At 40.0% G+C, this 17,048-nt stretch overlaps 1 protein-coding gene across 3 annotated transcripts in view; it reads right to left on the bottom strand.

Moving 5' to 3' along the window:
* Nucleotides 1-16,513, bottom strand: part of ARFGEF2 (ADP ribosylation factor guanine nucleotide exchange factor 2) — a 48,121-nt gene extending 31,608 nt beyond the window's left edge. For 2 of the 3 annotated variants that reach the window (XM_033153502.1, XM_033153503.1), the window contains exons 1-6: nucleotides 16,159-16,511; nucleotides 9,089-9,119; nucleotides 6,888-7,011; nucleotides 6,358-6,504; nucleotides 3,761-3,940; nucleotides 2,532-2,751 (exon numbers count right to left, since the gene is read on the bottom strand). In XM_033153502.1, the coding sequence (XP_033009393.1) occupies nucleotides 2,532-2,751; nucleotides 3,761-3,940; nucleotides 6,358-6,504; nucleotides 6,888-7,011; nucleotides 9,089-9,119; nucleotides 16,159-16,297 (841 nt within the window). In that variant the 5' untranslated portion in view covers nucleotides 16,298-16,511. Of the gene's footprint in view, nucleotides 1-2,531; nucleotides 2,752-3,760; nucleotides 3,941-6,357; nucleotides 6,505-6,887; nucleotides 7,012-9,088; nucleotides 9,120-16,158 lie in introns of all 3 variants that reach the window. The other variant, XM_033153504.1, reaches the window with a different exon arrangement.
* Nucleotides 16,514-17,048: the final 535 nt, after the last annotated feature.

Raw genomic sequence — 17,048 nt, 5'->3', positions numbered from 1 at the left:
TGGTTTCAACAATTTACATAAGATCAGAGATTAGGTTTATATTATATGTATATAAATATATATACATAATATAAATATGTATATAAATATATATATAATATATGTGTATGTATATATATACACACACACACACATATAAAGGTTTATATGTATACGTATGTGTGTGTGTGTGTGTGTACACACACACACACACACACACACACACACACACACACAGCACAAAGCCCTGGTTAGGAAAAGCTGATTAGAGATATTTAGACTTATTTCACACAAGAGCCCTAAAGCTGTTTGACATTTACAGCAAGCTTGCTATGGGAATGTATGGACAGTTTCCAATGAGGATCTCTACACAGCAGCCGGTTCCAGCAGGTCTGTTGTCACCACCAATCAATTGATCGGCACTGACAGCAAGCCTCACTTGCCAAGGAACTATCAAAAGCATTTTAAGGCTTCCAAATGTTCCTCGCAAATGCATCTTCACCTGGACACAGGACAACAGGTGGCTGTGGGGAAAACTGCCTCATGGGCCAAATTGAGACCCGTGCCGGGCCTTAACAGAGCCTCTACATAGCAGGAAGTCAGTTCACTAGATAAGTGTGTTATATTTTGAGCTAGATCTTAGGGGCAATTTAATTCTGCTCTGTGTTCCACTTTTAAGGATGGCTACGCTCCAGTGGTTCTTAGCTATTATGGAAGTCACCTGAAAAACAATTTTCATCAAGCTGTTCACACGGCTGAAGAATCGAGTAGCACAGTAAAGTAACATTGCTATGTCAGAGAATGCTTTGTAGAACACCAAGGCACCTGGACTCACCTGGTGTCAGGTTCAAAGGCTAAAACTGTGTTTGTATCAGTAAAATAGGGCTACAATGGCTATTAAACAAGTCTCACCACTGTAGAATTTTTACTTCCCACTGAAAGACACATGGGAACAAATATTTGGGATTCAGAGTACTTACTTCAGTCATCCTAGGAAAAAAAATATCAGTTTTGGTGCAGTCAATTATTATTAAATTGGGCCAATATGTCAATCATTTCCTAGAATATCTGTCAAATGGATGATATCTGAAAGAACTAATATTTGATGCCAAATACAATATATTCTGCTATATACTCTTTTAAATATAAATGTTGGCAATTAGAATCCACTAAAAAAAGAGACAACATTCAAGATATTGAGCTGGGAAGTGAGATCTATTAGCAGGTGACAAACTGCTTATTATACTTCAGCCAAACAGAAATACTGATCAAAATAGAAGATTTTACATTTTAATAGAGAGATTATCAGGATTAATATTACTAGTATGTGAAAATATTGTTTTTATCTTAATACAATTAGCTTTGTTTCATAATTAAAATTTCTTCTCTCTCTTTTTCTGATGCTGCAATCTGTAGATTAGTCTACAACAGGTATAGGCAAACTCGGACCTCCGGATGTTTTGGGACTACAACTCCCATCATCCCTAGATAACAGGACCAGTGGTCAGGGATGATGGGAGTTGTAGTCCCAAAACATCTGGAGGGCTGAGTTTGCTTATGCCTGGTCTACAACAAATAGAGTCCTATTTAGGAACAGTACTTGAAGTTCAGCATCTGGATGGCCACAAGTGAGCCACACCTGCCCTATAGCTACACAAATGAATGCTTTTAGCTATCTTGACAAATCACGGCATCCAATAAGCTGGAAAATCTAGCAGTTGTTTATTGTGATTCATTCAATTTTTTAAAAATGCCTTGCATTGTTTTTTTGTCAACCATTCACCTATCCAACATACTTTTTAATGGTGCCCAATTCCATTAGACCAACATTTGGCACAAAAAGCTGCAATTTGATAGAGAAACCTACAGATAAATTACGCTGCTTGGAGCTACAAGGCTTTGAGAAATAGCCAGCCTGCTGCTGAAAGCTTTGATGAAGCGACAAGTACTACAGTTTGGGATCAGAGGCAATTTGAGTCATTTTTTGGCAAGTGATACAGGCAATAAAAGGAAAGTGACTGCATAACCATTTTAAAGGGGAATATCATAGAACGGGGTGGGAATCATGATCCCATCAGCACTAGCTCAAATGGCCGATGGTAAGAGAATAGAGAGAATCCAACAATATCGGAAGGACCAATAGCTTCCCCATCCCTGCTGTAATAGTATCATAAGAGGAAGTGTAAATCAGCATTATCCTTGTAGACAAATCACTTTACTTTGTAAAGCCTTGGAAGACTGTTTGAATGCTGTCAAACCATAGCTCCCCTATCCTCCCATCTCATACTGATTCAACAGAAAAGCCCTCCCTTGCATTAAGCTGGAGCTCTCTGCTGCATCTGAACCAGAGAACCCAGGCTCAGTGCCAGATCCTGGCTTATTTTCCTGATCCGTTACCTAATATTATGCCAGAGTTCCCTGGATGTAACGCAACGCTCCAAATTAAGCTAAGCTAGGATCTTTGTGCTGAAACTGGCACATAAACTTGGGCACGACTTCATAAAACTATGGCTGATAAGCTAAGTCAGCCCCAATACAGGAAGTTTTCTTACCCAATACAGAAGGTGTCAAACTGTCCTCTGGTTTCTGGTCTCCGTTTTCTTTTCTTTCAGGCTCGCCATTAGTCAAGTCTGTTTTGACAGGAGTCGAGGGTCTGCTTCCATGCTGGCTGTATTTCAATCGGCCAAATTTGGGAGACCCTGAAGCACTATGAATCATGGGAGACTGGGGTTTTTGTTGATTTGATTTTTCCAGGTCTCTTCCCTCTTGTATCTAAACAACCAAGATGGAAACATACCGTATTCATCAGGTATATAACAAAGTAATATTCAATAGGGGGCAGAACCAAATAATGCAGCATGCTTCAAAAACCATACACCTTCCTATTGCATCAGCTCCAATACAGAGGCCTTCAGTTTTAACATTTATGTAAGACAGCAAGGGTTATTTTCCAAAATGACTTTGGAGTTCCATCATAAAGAAAATTTAAGTCTACAAGGTACTGACTATAAATATTTAATGAAAACAGATTTTAAGGAAATTATATAATTTAAATCCAACCTCTGAAACAAGGAGGACAGTTGTCTTTGCTTGCAAAGTTCCTCATATTTGGAGAGGAATCACAGTGTGGCGAAACCACAGTACAACAATGAAGAAGTAGTTGGGCACACACAATGTTCATGATGAAAGATCACCTGTGAGCTCACAACACAGCAGAGTCCTTATTCTCCAAGTCAAGGAGAATAGTTCTCCAAATGTTGTTGGACTACTACATCATCCCTGACCACTGGCCATACTGGCTGGGGTGCTGGAGTCCAACAACATTTAGAGGACCACAGGTTCTCCACCCCTACTCTAAATCACAGCCTGGAGGACTAGAATGTAACATCAAAATCGAGAAAGAGTCCTTCCTCTTCTTTCTGATTTGCTATTTCCTTTGATGTCTGAACAAGGTCTAGTATGGTTAGCACAAATTAGGAATTGCCTCCAAATTATGGATGTGAAATGGCTTGAAGTGAGTTTTGCAAACCATGGTTTAGCAGGAATTCCTGGTTGATGCTAACTGTGGTCTGCCTGATTGAGATGTCATGGTGAACTATGGTTAAGACAAACCAGAAAAGAGAGGTGATAATTGGCATGCAAGTGGGAAAGAGGGAGCTTGTAAGCCTGCAACATGCTTCCAAATATGAATCAGATGACAATAGCTCAGAGGAGAAGGAGCAGTAATATAACAATTAAATGATGTACATAAAAGTCACACTGATAAACATTTACTACATACAGCTTGATTTTCCATCCGGGTGAAAATGACATTCAGCATCTGAGTGAGAGTAGCCTTGGCAGTTGTTTGATTAATGAGATTTTTACTGGCTAGATAAATGTTGTAACAAGTTCTAACAGTCTGAAGGATTGTTCCTTCGTGAATTTCGATATACGGGGACGTGACAGCCGTGAGAAGAGCCTGGAGGGGGGGAAACACAACATACACCACAATAAAGACATCTAAGCAAATGGGAACAAAACTTATTTTAAATATAGTGTTCTGAACAACGAACAATCAATCATAAAGTCAGCATGGCTCTTGCCTTCCCATAGTCCCATAACTTAAAACTAATAAAAAAAAGTATTATAGTAGCAGTACTAGCAATTTATAGCACTATTGAGAAAAAGCAGTCTTTGACCAAAGATTGAGGGAAACATTCACAATGTTTTTTGTAGCAAATGAACCCCACACCCTCCTTTCTAAAAGTATGAGGATCAGGAGAGGGGGACACTATGGGCAGGCATGACCTCTTGCTAGGGATAGCACAAGTTTCTACTTAAAGACTATTTTAGGCTGTATTTTTGTCAAAGATGACATACTGTTACTTTGCTTTGGAGCTCATGATGCTTACAAGCAGAAGACACAACCTTCACATTTTCCTCTTCAAATGTTCTGCTTCTTTAAGCCCCCAAGTGGATTTCAAAACACACTACCGACTTATGCAGATCAACTTCCATATTTGTTGTTCAAAACTGAACCCCACTGTTTTGCTTTTCTTGTCTGAGAATGTCTCCTCTACACAACTCCTGAAACCTGCTTTCCCCTGCATTCTAAGATGGCACCTTACACATCTGACTAAACATCAGGAAGAACTTTCTGACAGTAAGAGCTGTTCGACAGTGGAACGGACTCCCTTGGGAGGTTATGAAGAGGGTGTGGAGGTTTTTAAGCAGAGGTTGGATGGCCATCTGTCATGGATGCTTTAGTTGAGATTCCTGCATTGCAGGGGGTTGGACTAGATGATGCTTGGGATCCCTTCCAACTCTACAATTCCATGATTTACCTGGGAGTAATTCTCATTGCATTCAAATGTGACTGTATAGACAAGTATATGCTTGCACTGTAAGCATCTCTTTGCTAAGAATTGTTGCAGAATCTGGAAGTTTACTCACTAGCCTAAGGAATATCCAAGATGCCAGAACATGTGACACACAGTCATGTGTACAGTATGTCTCATACATGAGGAGTTTCTCTCTTTTAATTCAAACGCAGCTGCAGCAGAATGAATGTGATACAACAGCAGGGGGAGCTGCTTGCTCCCGCTCCAGCCATTTTTCCTCTTAGTACTCCCAGGTGTTTTCCTCACACATAAAAATGCATACAACTGCATGTTATATCTAGTTCAGGCCTTATGTGTTAAGAGTTTAAAACTAAGTTTTACTGCAGTACATCATCCTGGCAATTTAAAAGACAGAGGGATTTGAAATCAATTGACTTTTTACAGTAAAAACTGTTATTGCCAGTAAGTTTTGAAGAGACCTGTTACATTGGTACAGTCAGGAAAAAGAATGTTTGCAAAACGTAAATGCCATATCCTATGATGTAGGCCCTACATACCTGAAGGAGCGTCTGCACTCCTATCATTCAGCCTGGACACTGAAGCCCAGTTCCAAGGACCTTCTGGTGGTTCCCTTACTGCAAGACGTAAAGTTACAGGGAAACACACAGAAGGCCTTCTCGGTAGTTGCGCCCACCTTCCCATCAGATGTCAAAGAGATAAACAATTATATGACTTTTCACAGACATCTGAAGGCAGACATGTTTTGGGAAGCTTTTAATGTTTGGTGTTTTGTTGCGTTTCTTTCTATTTTGTTGGAAGCCACCCAGAGTGGCTGAGTCAACCCAGTCAGATGGAAGGGGTACAATGAATGAATGAATGAATGAATGAATGAATGAATGACTATATTTTCCCATGTATAAGACTAGGGTTTTTTCCTTAAAAATAATGTCAAAAATTAGGGGGTGTATTATACACAGATACATCTCCCATTTTCTTAAATCTGAGTCCCCAAAAATAGGGGGTGTCTTATACATGGGGGTGCTTTATAGATGGAAAAATAAATTGCTGCTGCTGCTAGTACTACAACCAAATGCAATAAAGATTTACTTACAAGCTAAGCCCTTATGACCTGTAAGTCAATAGTTACGTGTTATTAAGAAAATTAGACCCCAAATGAGAAATAAGGTACTGGAGCTTCAGAAAATAATCTTAAACTAGTACACAACATGCAATTTGCAGAAAGCTAAGTTGGGTGAAGGTGAAGGAGAAATGGGCAGCATATGGCATAAAAACATTTCAAATCCATTACCAGGGCTCTGTGGTCAAGAAGAAATGGCTACTTAAATAAGATATGAGTTCATATTTACCAAGAGGTAGTTAATTTAATTTTCATAGTATGATACAGGAAGGGGTAAATTGTGCAGCCTTTTAAAATTAGATTTGGGGATTCTTATTGGAAGATAAAAGGAAGAGCCTCCTCCATTTAGAAAGCAAAGACTAAGCAAAAGTCTTATTAACAAACAGCCTTTCTAAAATAGAAATCAAAATAAAAGACCTTTATAATTTGTAACTGCACTCCCTCGTCAGTCTGAGGACCCTGAAAGCAATTGCAGATTGTTTCAACAATGCGGTCAATCAGGCGTTTTCCAGGAGCTCCACTGTCTGGAGCATTGCCAGTGATATGTCCGTATGCAATAAGTTTCTACAGAGAGAGAGAGAGAATTGTATTATAATCACTTTCTCACATGAAACACTTTCCATGTCATTTAGAAGATTCAAAATGCAGGCCAGCTTCATTAGTAGGTTCCAAAGAAGCTGATGGTGTGCGCATGTGTGTAAGTGTAAGGAATGTCTCAAAATAAGTCAAAGCTGAGGGAGGGGTGAGTGTGGAACAATTACTAATAAAACCTATAACAGATGTTTTAAAGAACTTTGGAGGCAGGGAAAGGAAGACAAAAGAAAGTAGCTTCTCAATTCTGTCTGCAGTCTAGCAATATACATGCATCTGCTTCAATATAAAATTTACAGGACACTGTCAAAATAAACACAGCCAAGGTTGATAAATACTTAATTTAAAAAGGATACCTGCAAGCAGTCCAATGAGGTGCTGACAATCCGTGGGGACTTTGACTGGCAGGCCAACTCAAATGGGAGGAAATATTTATCGGCTTCAATGAAGTTAGCTTTTGGAGTGGTTTCATTGCCTTGGCTAGTTAGAAAAAGTGAAAACAACAACAAAATCACTCAGTGTTATGAACTTATTACACGGTAATTTCCTATCCACATAGAACACACAATATAAAAGCCATCGATACATTTCTTTCTAAGGTATGGAAAGCAATGCAGCTCCTATCTCCAAACATATAACTATTTCCAACCCAGAATTGCATACTAATAGGCCTTGCTGCACACCTCTTAAACAAGAAGACAAGGGCTAACATCCACCATACCTAACTGGCAGCAGGTTTGTCAGCAAGCAAGTGAAGTATTGAAACCTAGGACTACAGTCTCCAATGTCCATGCTTGTCAGAAATCAGCACACAATTTTATACATGCAGACACTCTCTCTATAGTCTCACTCTTAACAGCAACTTGGTTTAACTCCTCCCTCAAGTACAAAACCACTTTATTTTTCGGTTGATGAAAGACTACTGAGGAAGTCATTCTTGCATGCATGTACTTCAAGATTACAGCCTACAGAATTGGAAAAACAACATCCAATTGCACTGCATGAATGGATGTGTCAAGAAGTAGTAGCTAATAAAATTAAGTACTGTACTTTTAAAATATATCAGTGTGGAAATTTTTGAGCATGAGTCGTTTTCTCATGGATTCATTCCCTTTTGGCTTAGAAGTTAAAATGAAGGAAGGCAGACAAAAACAAGAACAATTTGAAAGATTATGGTCTCCTTTTATGACATATATGGAGCAAAATTAAAAGATTCAATAATTTAATGCTTTTTCAGCACCAAGATCAAATATAGCTTATAAGGAATGAAATTTAATCCGAAATAGGACATGTGTTACATAGGAATGACATATTTGTATGTATGTTTTTGTATATCATTTTTTTAAAAAAAAATGTATATTAAAAAGTTAAGATATCTTTATATTTAAGTATTTTTAACCATTGGGTTCAAGATTATTAAGTTTCAGGAGGAAGAAAATGTCAATGGATCCTGCTACTGCAAGGCCAACCATCAAATCTTGCTAAGAGCTACTGGTACTTCTCACAGTATGTTTTTGAAGCACTGGAATATTCCCACATAGCATGCAGTGTCTAAACTTCTTTGGAAACATAACAAGGGAATGGTTAGCACACGTATCTACCTAGAAAAATATAGTGAAAATGCTTATTAATGTTTTTCTGCAGAACAAAAGATGATGAAAGTCATGTCAAGCTACCTCCAAAACAGTAGCTTATTTCTTTGGCGATAGGCACATGACTCAACATTGAATTTCCAGATTGTGTTGGGGTAAGACAAGCAGAAGCCCCCACCCCACCCCAAATCACAACAGAAATCCAGCGTGGAAAATGACCAACAGTGGCTTGGAAAACTAACACAGAAGAACAGAAGAAAATTATTAGGATTCTTCCCAAAATATAATGAACTTGTGTTTGCACCAGGCACAGCATGCCACTGAAGAAACAGAGATCCAGAAAACAGATCTACAGTAATTTTCTAATTTGAGAACATCAGAGAGACAGCTGAACACCAACAGATTAGAGCTGGGTTTCATTCATCATGCAGATTGGTATCTCTGACCAAGCCAATTAAATGCATACATTATGGAACATATGCAAAAGAGATCTAAAGAGAGGAAGTGGAGGTCTTCTGTTAGCAGAAAACTGCCACGTCATAAGCAATGAAAGAAAAATCCAGTTGAGAAGAAAGGAAGTGGTAAAACAATATCTTTGGGAAGTCGTTACTTGCAACCGAAATACAATTAATTCTACTTAGACCACTCATAGCAACAGGGATTACCTAAACTTGTTCATTTTTTTCCAAATTCCCCATTTTTTTTCTAGAGACACAGTTGCAAATAACTGCACTGAGGACAGCTTTAGAAAGTCTTACCACATCCAAAGCCACTTTTTTTTTGTCCATGCCACTCAACTCCTGCCTAGAAGCGAGCCTGAAACACGTACATCCAAAAGAACATTCGTTGTGTTGCTGTGATGCGTTACCTTAAAGACTGTTACCTGAAGCACCCAGATAAATTATACATACACCTGCATATTAGGTGTTTTTATATTATACGCATGGTCACCAACACTTACTCACCTTTGCTTTTCTAATTCTGCTTTTATTTCATCTGGGGAGAAAAACAGAACAAATGGTTTATGTTGCAGACTTATACCATACACAGATGCCAATACAAGGCAAAAGGCAAGAACTCGGTAAAATAGTGGATGATACCAACAATGATATATGTATTACCATTCTATCTCAAAACACATTTTTATGCCATGTATAATAGACAAGTTTTGCCAGATGCACATTTGAGAACCAATAACAAAGTACTATTTATACTAAACGGATATCTGAATTTACTTCTCTCATTAACTTGGCCAATGCGGATAGCCAATGTGGTGGTCTCCAGATGTTGCAGACTATAACAGCCATCAGCCCCAGCCAGCATGGCCCAATGCTCAAGCATGATGAGAGTTGTCAAAATATGTGGAGAGAGCCATGTTTACTAGCACTTATTCTGCCACACTGCCCTAATATTCATTATGGCAAAACTAATGACAGTTACTGCAGAAACAGCAAACTAAAAAACTAAATGTTTTGTATTTTCCTCTCGAAACAAAATATTGGTTAGAATAGTATTTGCTCCAAATAAAATTATTTTTCATATACCACCTGAGTCACTTAAACAAAAGCTTAGCAAATATTCCCCTACTGCTGTGATTCAGTGCCCAAGTTCACCCCAAAAAAATTTCCTTTCCAATTTATGTTGTACTGTAATTTAAATACTGTTCCAGACATGCAGATAACACAACCCAAAAACTATTTAATTGCGGGGAATTTCAAAACTTTATTTGCAAAAGGTTTTCTTAAACAAGGAGTACGGCTGGCTACATCAACTTTTACTGACAATTTTTCTGCTGCTGTTCATTTCAAAAATGATACAGTGTGCTAATTGTCATCCACCAGAACTGAACTCTGGGTGATTAATTGTAGGTATAGAGGAGGCACATGATTGCTGACCAGTATATTTAAATGTTTGGCTCACCCAAGACTTTATAGACCCTTTATACTCAATAATCACAAAAGTCACGGGTGGAGAACACTTCTATTTTTACATATCTTTACTGTTTTGTAAAGAGAATCATTGTATGCATTAGTACTTTATTATCCCTTTGGAGCTGTGTTGTATCTTTGTACTTTTGTCCTTCCAGGTTGCAATGCTTTACAAAAACGGACTTTGTTTTCTTTCTTTTTGTTGAGCTTGCACCTTTTTTTTTGCTAACAAATCAATAAAATATAATTTTGATGAGGGGCGGGGGATGACTACATTGAAAGTCCAGTAATAATCTCTGAGCAGACTACTTTGCAAGAGATATCACAGTAACATTTAAGTCAGAACTGAAGCTAGGAAACCTGAGATATCAGGAGCTTCGGGGAAAACGTATCTGCCGTAATGGGGAAAGCATTGCACAAGATTCCCTTTTACTAAACGTTGGTTTCTTCCAGGCTCCAACAGTTTTATTCACACACACAAACACACTCCATCAGTTGTGCAAGGTACTTAATATTAATGCAGGCAGGAAACTACAAATGCATTGTCTTCTCCTGCTGGCTTCTACTCCCACAAGAAAACACGTTATAAATTATATCAAAATCCCTCCTCTAACAGACAGGTCAGTTTGGCAGGTCAGACTGCTCTCCAAACTTTAACTGTAATGCACTTGTGGGGAGGTCAATCTGTTTGGAACAGCTGGGCGTGATTTAATTATTTCCCTCCTTTTTCCTGATCAAAATCCCATACACATGGCCCAATCTGTCAAATGCCCAATGAAGGAAATCCTATGACAAAAGAAGGGGAAGAAAGAAAATTCAGAAACAAAACATTATTCTTCCACCTGTTTTCTATTCTGCTCAATGCCCACTTCTCACGATACCATTAGACATTCAAAATTATGTATTATCAGAAACAACCACCTCTTAAGACATACAACTTGACTATTTAGAAGAGATTGCTATAGCCACTTCTATATGCTGCCATTTTATTAAATACCATGTGATATTTGCAAGGAAAGAACAGGAGACAAAAAGGAAGATTTGTGAAAAACTGTGGAGATCTATAGGAAGCAGTTGGGAATCTTTTTCAGACTGAGGCCTCCTTGGCAACTTTCTGGGGAATACCTGCTACTGGTAGGCAGTCAAGAGTGGGTGGAGGAGCAGATGAGACTGCACAGTAGGGTATTCCAGACATGCAAAACTCAGCAGTTTCTACACAACCACCTGCATCTCTTCATCCTCCATAGAGGGAAGCAAGGGGCATTAGCATCACTCAAGGGCACAATCCAGCCCAGCAAAAGCACTCAGGCAGAGCGTAGATCAGAAGTGGTGAGGGATATGACTTGAAGGGCTGTATTTGGACCCCAGGTCTGATATTCCCAATCCCCAGCCCCGTTACAGGGGAAGGAACAGGAAGCTAAGTATACAGTACCTTGTCAAACACTTGTAAATTTACTGGGTTCGGTTAGAGGCCACAACAAACAGTCCTTTGCAGAAATAATTATTATATCCAGTAGCAACTGTTAATTGGCAAAATTAGAGGTTCTACATAATGACTGCTTCTAAATGAGAGCAAAACCTCCTGTTCCTTATGAAATAAAGATCTTTGAGGCAACTGACAAATTTTAAAAACAAGACACAAACTTTTTTTGTGGTCCCAGGTCCAACAGATCTAAATCAGGATTTACTTCGGAACAAACATTTTTATCCCTTCCTGGCCCTGATTCAATTCCAGTTGCTACTGGGAAACTGTGGAGCTTCTACATACAGTGCAAGTAGAATGAATACACAGAAAAGTATTTCATGAGGAAAGAATAAGTTACTGTGACAACAAACTTAAGCAAAATTCCATAAAACCCTCCTTCCCCGAATCTGCGGAACTGTAGATAAGAAAATTGCAATCTCAGCTACAACTAATTCCTTAGCCAGGAGTGATCTGCCATAGCCATAGTACAGGATAACATTACATGGCAGCATGTGGGGTAAGCAATTTTAAATACATCATATGGCGTCGAAACAAATGGTAAAGACCAATTCTTTTCAAGGAACATCCTTAACCAAGTAAGGAGTTAATAGCACAATATGTTATCTGAAAAACCTATAACAATTTAAGTGGTAGTCCTTAGTAGCTATATCCTTTAACATAATAAAATAAAAAGTTTACTGAGTGGCTGTGGCTGAAAGCTGTAAGTTATATGAAAATGCCATTCAGTGACTATGAACTAGCTAGCATTTTTTGGTACATTTTAAAAGACATTTTATATCCTGTAAAGGTTACAATAAGTAAAAACAAATATTTAGGAAAAAGATGTTTAAATATGTAACTGTCTGCTTTTGCAATATTTTGTTTAAGCTGTATATTGTTGCTTCAGATTTTGCATATCATTTATATTATTAAGCAGTACAAAATTAAATCAATAATAAATCAACCTACAGCATAAAGTGTACAGTGTAGCTGATGTGGGAAACTTTATGATTGACTTCTTAACTGTCGGTGATAATTATTTACTGGAAATGAGTCTTGCCCTGCTACCTATTCTGGACAATCAGCATACTATTCTTCAGTGTAATGAGCAGAGGTTATTAATATATAAAATTGTTATGCTCCCTTTCTTTATATAATAGGCTAGAAATTAGAGTCTCTTTAAACTAATATTAATTTAAAATGATTCAGCAGTCAGTTTTCTGTCCTTCCCAGTAGCTTTCTGCCAACACCTTGCAGACTGTACAAAATATTTCTACTTTTGGCTTAATTCTAAGTCACTATAAAATATTTTTGTATGTATTTAATAAACCTGAAATAAATACCTATCAAAGTGGCACCTGTCCATATCTAGTCCCCTCATCAGTGTAAAAAAATAAAAATAAAAATGGACTGCTGTATCACAACCACACAAATAACCCTTCGGATGTCTTCTTATTAATTTCCTGGCAAATACATGTATGTTTCAGGTCAGACAAACCTGTTGATCTGGTCAAACGGGGGTAGACAGACAGGCTTGTTGGATCTACTTTGTTTTTTTTACTAGAACCAACCAGAAGCTTGTGCAATAAGCATAGAGTTAGAATTAAAGAACATGATGCTCTGAGCATTCTGAGCCCACAAAAATGTTTTCAGTAACAGAATGGAACTGACTCCACAGTAAAGGTAAAGGTAAAGGGACCCCTGATCGTTGGGTCCAGTCGCGGACGACTCTGGGTTGCGGCGCTCATCTCGCTTTACTGGCCGAGGGAGCCGGCATACAGCTTCCGGGTCACGTGGCCAGCATGACTAAGCCGCTTCTGGCAAACTAGAGCAGTGCACGGAAACACTGTTTACCTTCCTGCCGGAGCGGTTCCTATTTATCTACTTGCACTCTGGCGTGCTTTCAAACTGCTAGGTTGGCAGGAGCTGGTACAGAGCAACGGGAGCTCACCCTGCCATGGGGATTCAAACCACCAACCGCCCTAGGCTGTGTGGTTTAGACCACAACGCCACCAGCACAAAAGTCCACTCCTGGTTAGCTTTCTTCATTTCATCTTAATTTAGGTGGCAAAAGTCATTCTGTTGCTGCTATTTTTAAACAATTAGAGCTTCGAAACACTTGCCAAGCTACTGCAAAATGTGCACAAATCTACCAGTAGATACTGACCTGTCTTTTGCCCACACCCCAATGCAGAATTTGTATTCAGTCACTCTTATGCCCTTAAGCTTTTATAATCCACATCTTTTTCCCTTCCTGCACTAAACAGAGTTTAAGCCTCTTGTCACTATCTTAGAATGTTCTACTAAATTGTGCCCCAGCTACTTTCTTGCCTCTTACGATACATATTTTGCCAATATGTTAAATGTTAGACCTTCACTATGGTGATTTTATGCCTTACAGTATTTTGTTCTGCCTCTTACCCACAGTGAGATCTGCCTGGGCTTACATACCCATTTTCTGGTCAGGTCTCATTTCCACCTCCTTTAGACAAAACTCTACTATCAGGTCAATAGAGGGTTCTGTCGGTTAGTTTGTATATAACGTTCCTGTCTGGTGTATCCTAGTCTATATATCATCACAATGAACATAAGCTCTGTATAGCAGAGGCTTTCAATTAAAAATGTACAAGGAACATTGAGGAAGCTATAGTAAACAACAGAAGCATGTTGTGTTGTGGTACATGCATTCCTGCCATTATCATCTTCATGCGTCCTTTCCATTTTTCTCCTTATGATAATCTGAATACCTCTTATACAGCATGGAAATACAGATTGTCTCCCTTCCCACCACCAGCCATACAAAGAACAAAACAAAATATTATACTTAACATTTATACATGAGTTGAATTGTTGCATGAATGCAATGAACACAGGAATTATGTTGTATATTATATCATAACACTGTATAATTATTTTTCAGATTATGCTTTTGTTTTGGGCTGAATATCAGATTCATTTTATTCTTTGAAAGCTGGGAGTTGTGAAAAATATTTCATGTGGTACTGTTAGAATTCACGTTGTACTATAAGAATGGTTAAGGCTGCAATTGCCTTGTTGTCAGTCCCTAAACCTAAAAATAATTATTTCTGAGTAGATCTCCATAGGGCTGAAGTGTTAAGTACTTCACCACTGGTGGACTGAGCATACAGAATGCTTTGTGAACTGCCCCCCCCCAAATTGGACTTATTGCGCAAGCCAACACAGAAAAAGTATAGAGTCAAAATGAAACTGTCTCTGCTTGTAAGGCAAGTTGATGTTTCTTAACTTTTCTTTTAAAGAAAGGTCACATTCATTAGATATGTCTAAGAAACAATTATCTAATTTCTTTCATCCTGTAAAAACTATTCAGTAAGGCAGTACTGATCTACTATTTTGTACTCAAGTCTCACAACAAATTTCATATTTACCAAGAGGCTTTGTTATAAACAATTCAAGAAAATATTATAGAAAATTGTTTCACATGCACACAATCTGCCCATCTGATAAGTAAAAAGACTTGCGAACTGCTTCAAGAAATCTACAGCAATTAGTACTGCATGTTACAATCAGATAAGCAAAGTGAACCTTGTTCTCTCTTCCTGAATGAAAGGAACCTCCCTCTTTCCCTTGACAACCAAACCTGACCACAAAATTTATTATGACACTTCCTGTTAGAAGATCTGGAGCATGGTCACCTGTTCACAAGGAGGGGAGTATCCAACGTGGCAAATTAATCTACCGAGCATATCTGATGCCAAATCCTATCACCAAGTACACTCGTGTGTATAAAGTCATTCATTAGACACTTCCCAGAAATACTTTTCCTAATATCTTTCATCATGTAAAAAATCTAGAGAGGCTTTAAAAACAGAAAGTCATTGGCTAGGGAAGACAGATAGGAGTTCCCAGGAGATCTGACAGGAGTGTTCCATAGGCACTGGATCCCCCACCACAGCCTAAATGGAGGGCTAGTAAGATCCCAGATCACACTTCATTCAGGGAACCCCCTACCCCACCATACACACAACAAGAGGAAGCAAGGAAGAGAATTTTGAACTCAGATCCTAGGCTGCAATTAGAGGGACCTGACTGCTTTTCAAGCAGCTGTGTAATCACAGAGGGCAGGCTCAATGGGAGCCAACTCCGCTGGACTCATTGGAACTAATAAGCATGTAATAAGATCAAGGGTTCAAGCTTGAGAGAAGCTGGTAGGCTCCCAAATGCACGTGGCAAAACATTTTAGAGAAGACAGCTCATGTTGGGGGATGGGGTGGAGAAAGAACCCAAATTTTATATCCGAGAAGAGAGGGTCGCATTTGTGTTTCAGAGATAATCTGGCAGGTTCCCACCTACCCCCCGACCTCATCTCCATGTGAGCAGAAGACGCGGGGCTTTAAACCGCCTGGGAGATGGTCGGATATAAACACTCCGAAACAGGCAACCCTCTCGGCGACCTTCGGCACTTTCCCCCTTGGCGACATTATGCGCGGGGCGGGATTTACGCAGGAGGATAGCAAAGCTCCGGGCTAGGAAGCAAGGCTGGGAGCGCCAGCGGCCCTGGTCTCCGCCACGGGCTTTTGACAGGGCTCCCCGGAGCTGCGCCTCTGTGAGGGGAGGGCCCCGAGATTCGTAGCCGGGAGCCTGCGGGGGCCTCTGCACTCACCGAGCGCCACTTGGCAGGCCCTCCGCAGCTGCCCGTGAGGGGGCCGCTTCGCCTCCTTCTCGGAGAGGATCTTCTCCAGGGCCCGGGAGACGAACATGCTCTTGGTGCGGGTGTCTTCCTCGCGGGCCGGGGGTTGCATGGCCGCCGCGAGGCTTGAAGACTCTCCCGTCACGGTCTATCCCAAGCGGGGCGGGAAGCGGCGCTCACGGTGCTCGGCCGCAGCTGGGCTCCACGATCCGGAAGAGACACGGCTCCCTCAGAGGTAACGCTGGCGGTGGTGGTGATGGACAGCGGCACGGCGCCGCCATATTGGAACCGTCACGTGACCTAGCCCCCCCTCCCCCTCTCTCTCACGGCCACCTTGTGGAACGGCTCTCGCTGCCCTGTCAGAGGCGGTGACGCGGGAGGGCGGGGCTTAACTTCGAGGTGGTGGTGATGGGAGGTGCGATGGGCGGGGCCAGGGATCCCAGCCGATGATGTGTCTCACTTCGCGTTGCCTTTTAACTCTCAGCTCGCGAGATTACAGGGTGGAGGTTTATAAAATAAACGCCCTGGACGTGTTTTGAAATGTTCGTTTGTTTTAAAACATTTCCGTACGAGTTCCATTCAGTTCCAAGATTTCCAGAATTCCGAAAAAGCGATTAAACTAATAAAACGTAATAAAGGAAAAGAGATTTAAAATGGCATCAAAAGTTCTCAAAGAGGCTTTGCTGAGGACTAGTGACATGAAACACCAGGCAGAGGATTAGGAAAAAGAGGAAGATGTGGGTTCGGATTCTGAACCAGAGAGATACAGACCTATGAAACTGGTGCCGCTAGTAGGCCTACATTATATCTCACAAGGAAAGCTCCATGCACACCTTTTTAATAAACAAAAAATTAAGTAACGT

Source organism: Lacerta agilis, chromosome 6, assembly GCF_009819535.1.
Source record: "Lacerta agilis isolate rLacAgi1 chromosome 6, rLacAgi1.pri, whole genome shotgun sequence".
In the NCBI taxonomy this organism is placed as follows: Eukaryota; Metazoa; Chordata; class Lepidosauria; order Squamata; family Lacertidae; genus Lacerta; species Lacerta agilis.
The sequence above is the reverse complement of the archived record's forward strand: the minus strand, read 5'-3'. Positions and strand labels throughout refer to the sequence as shown.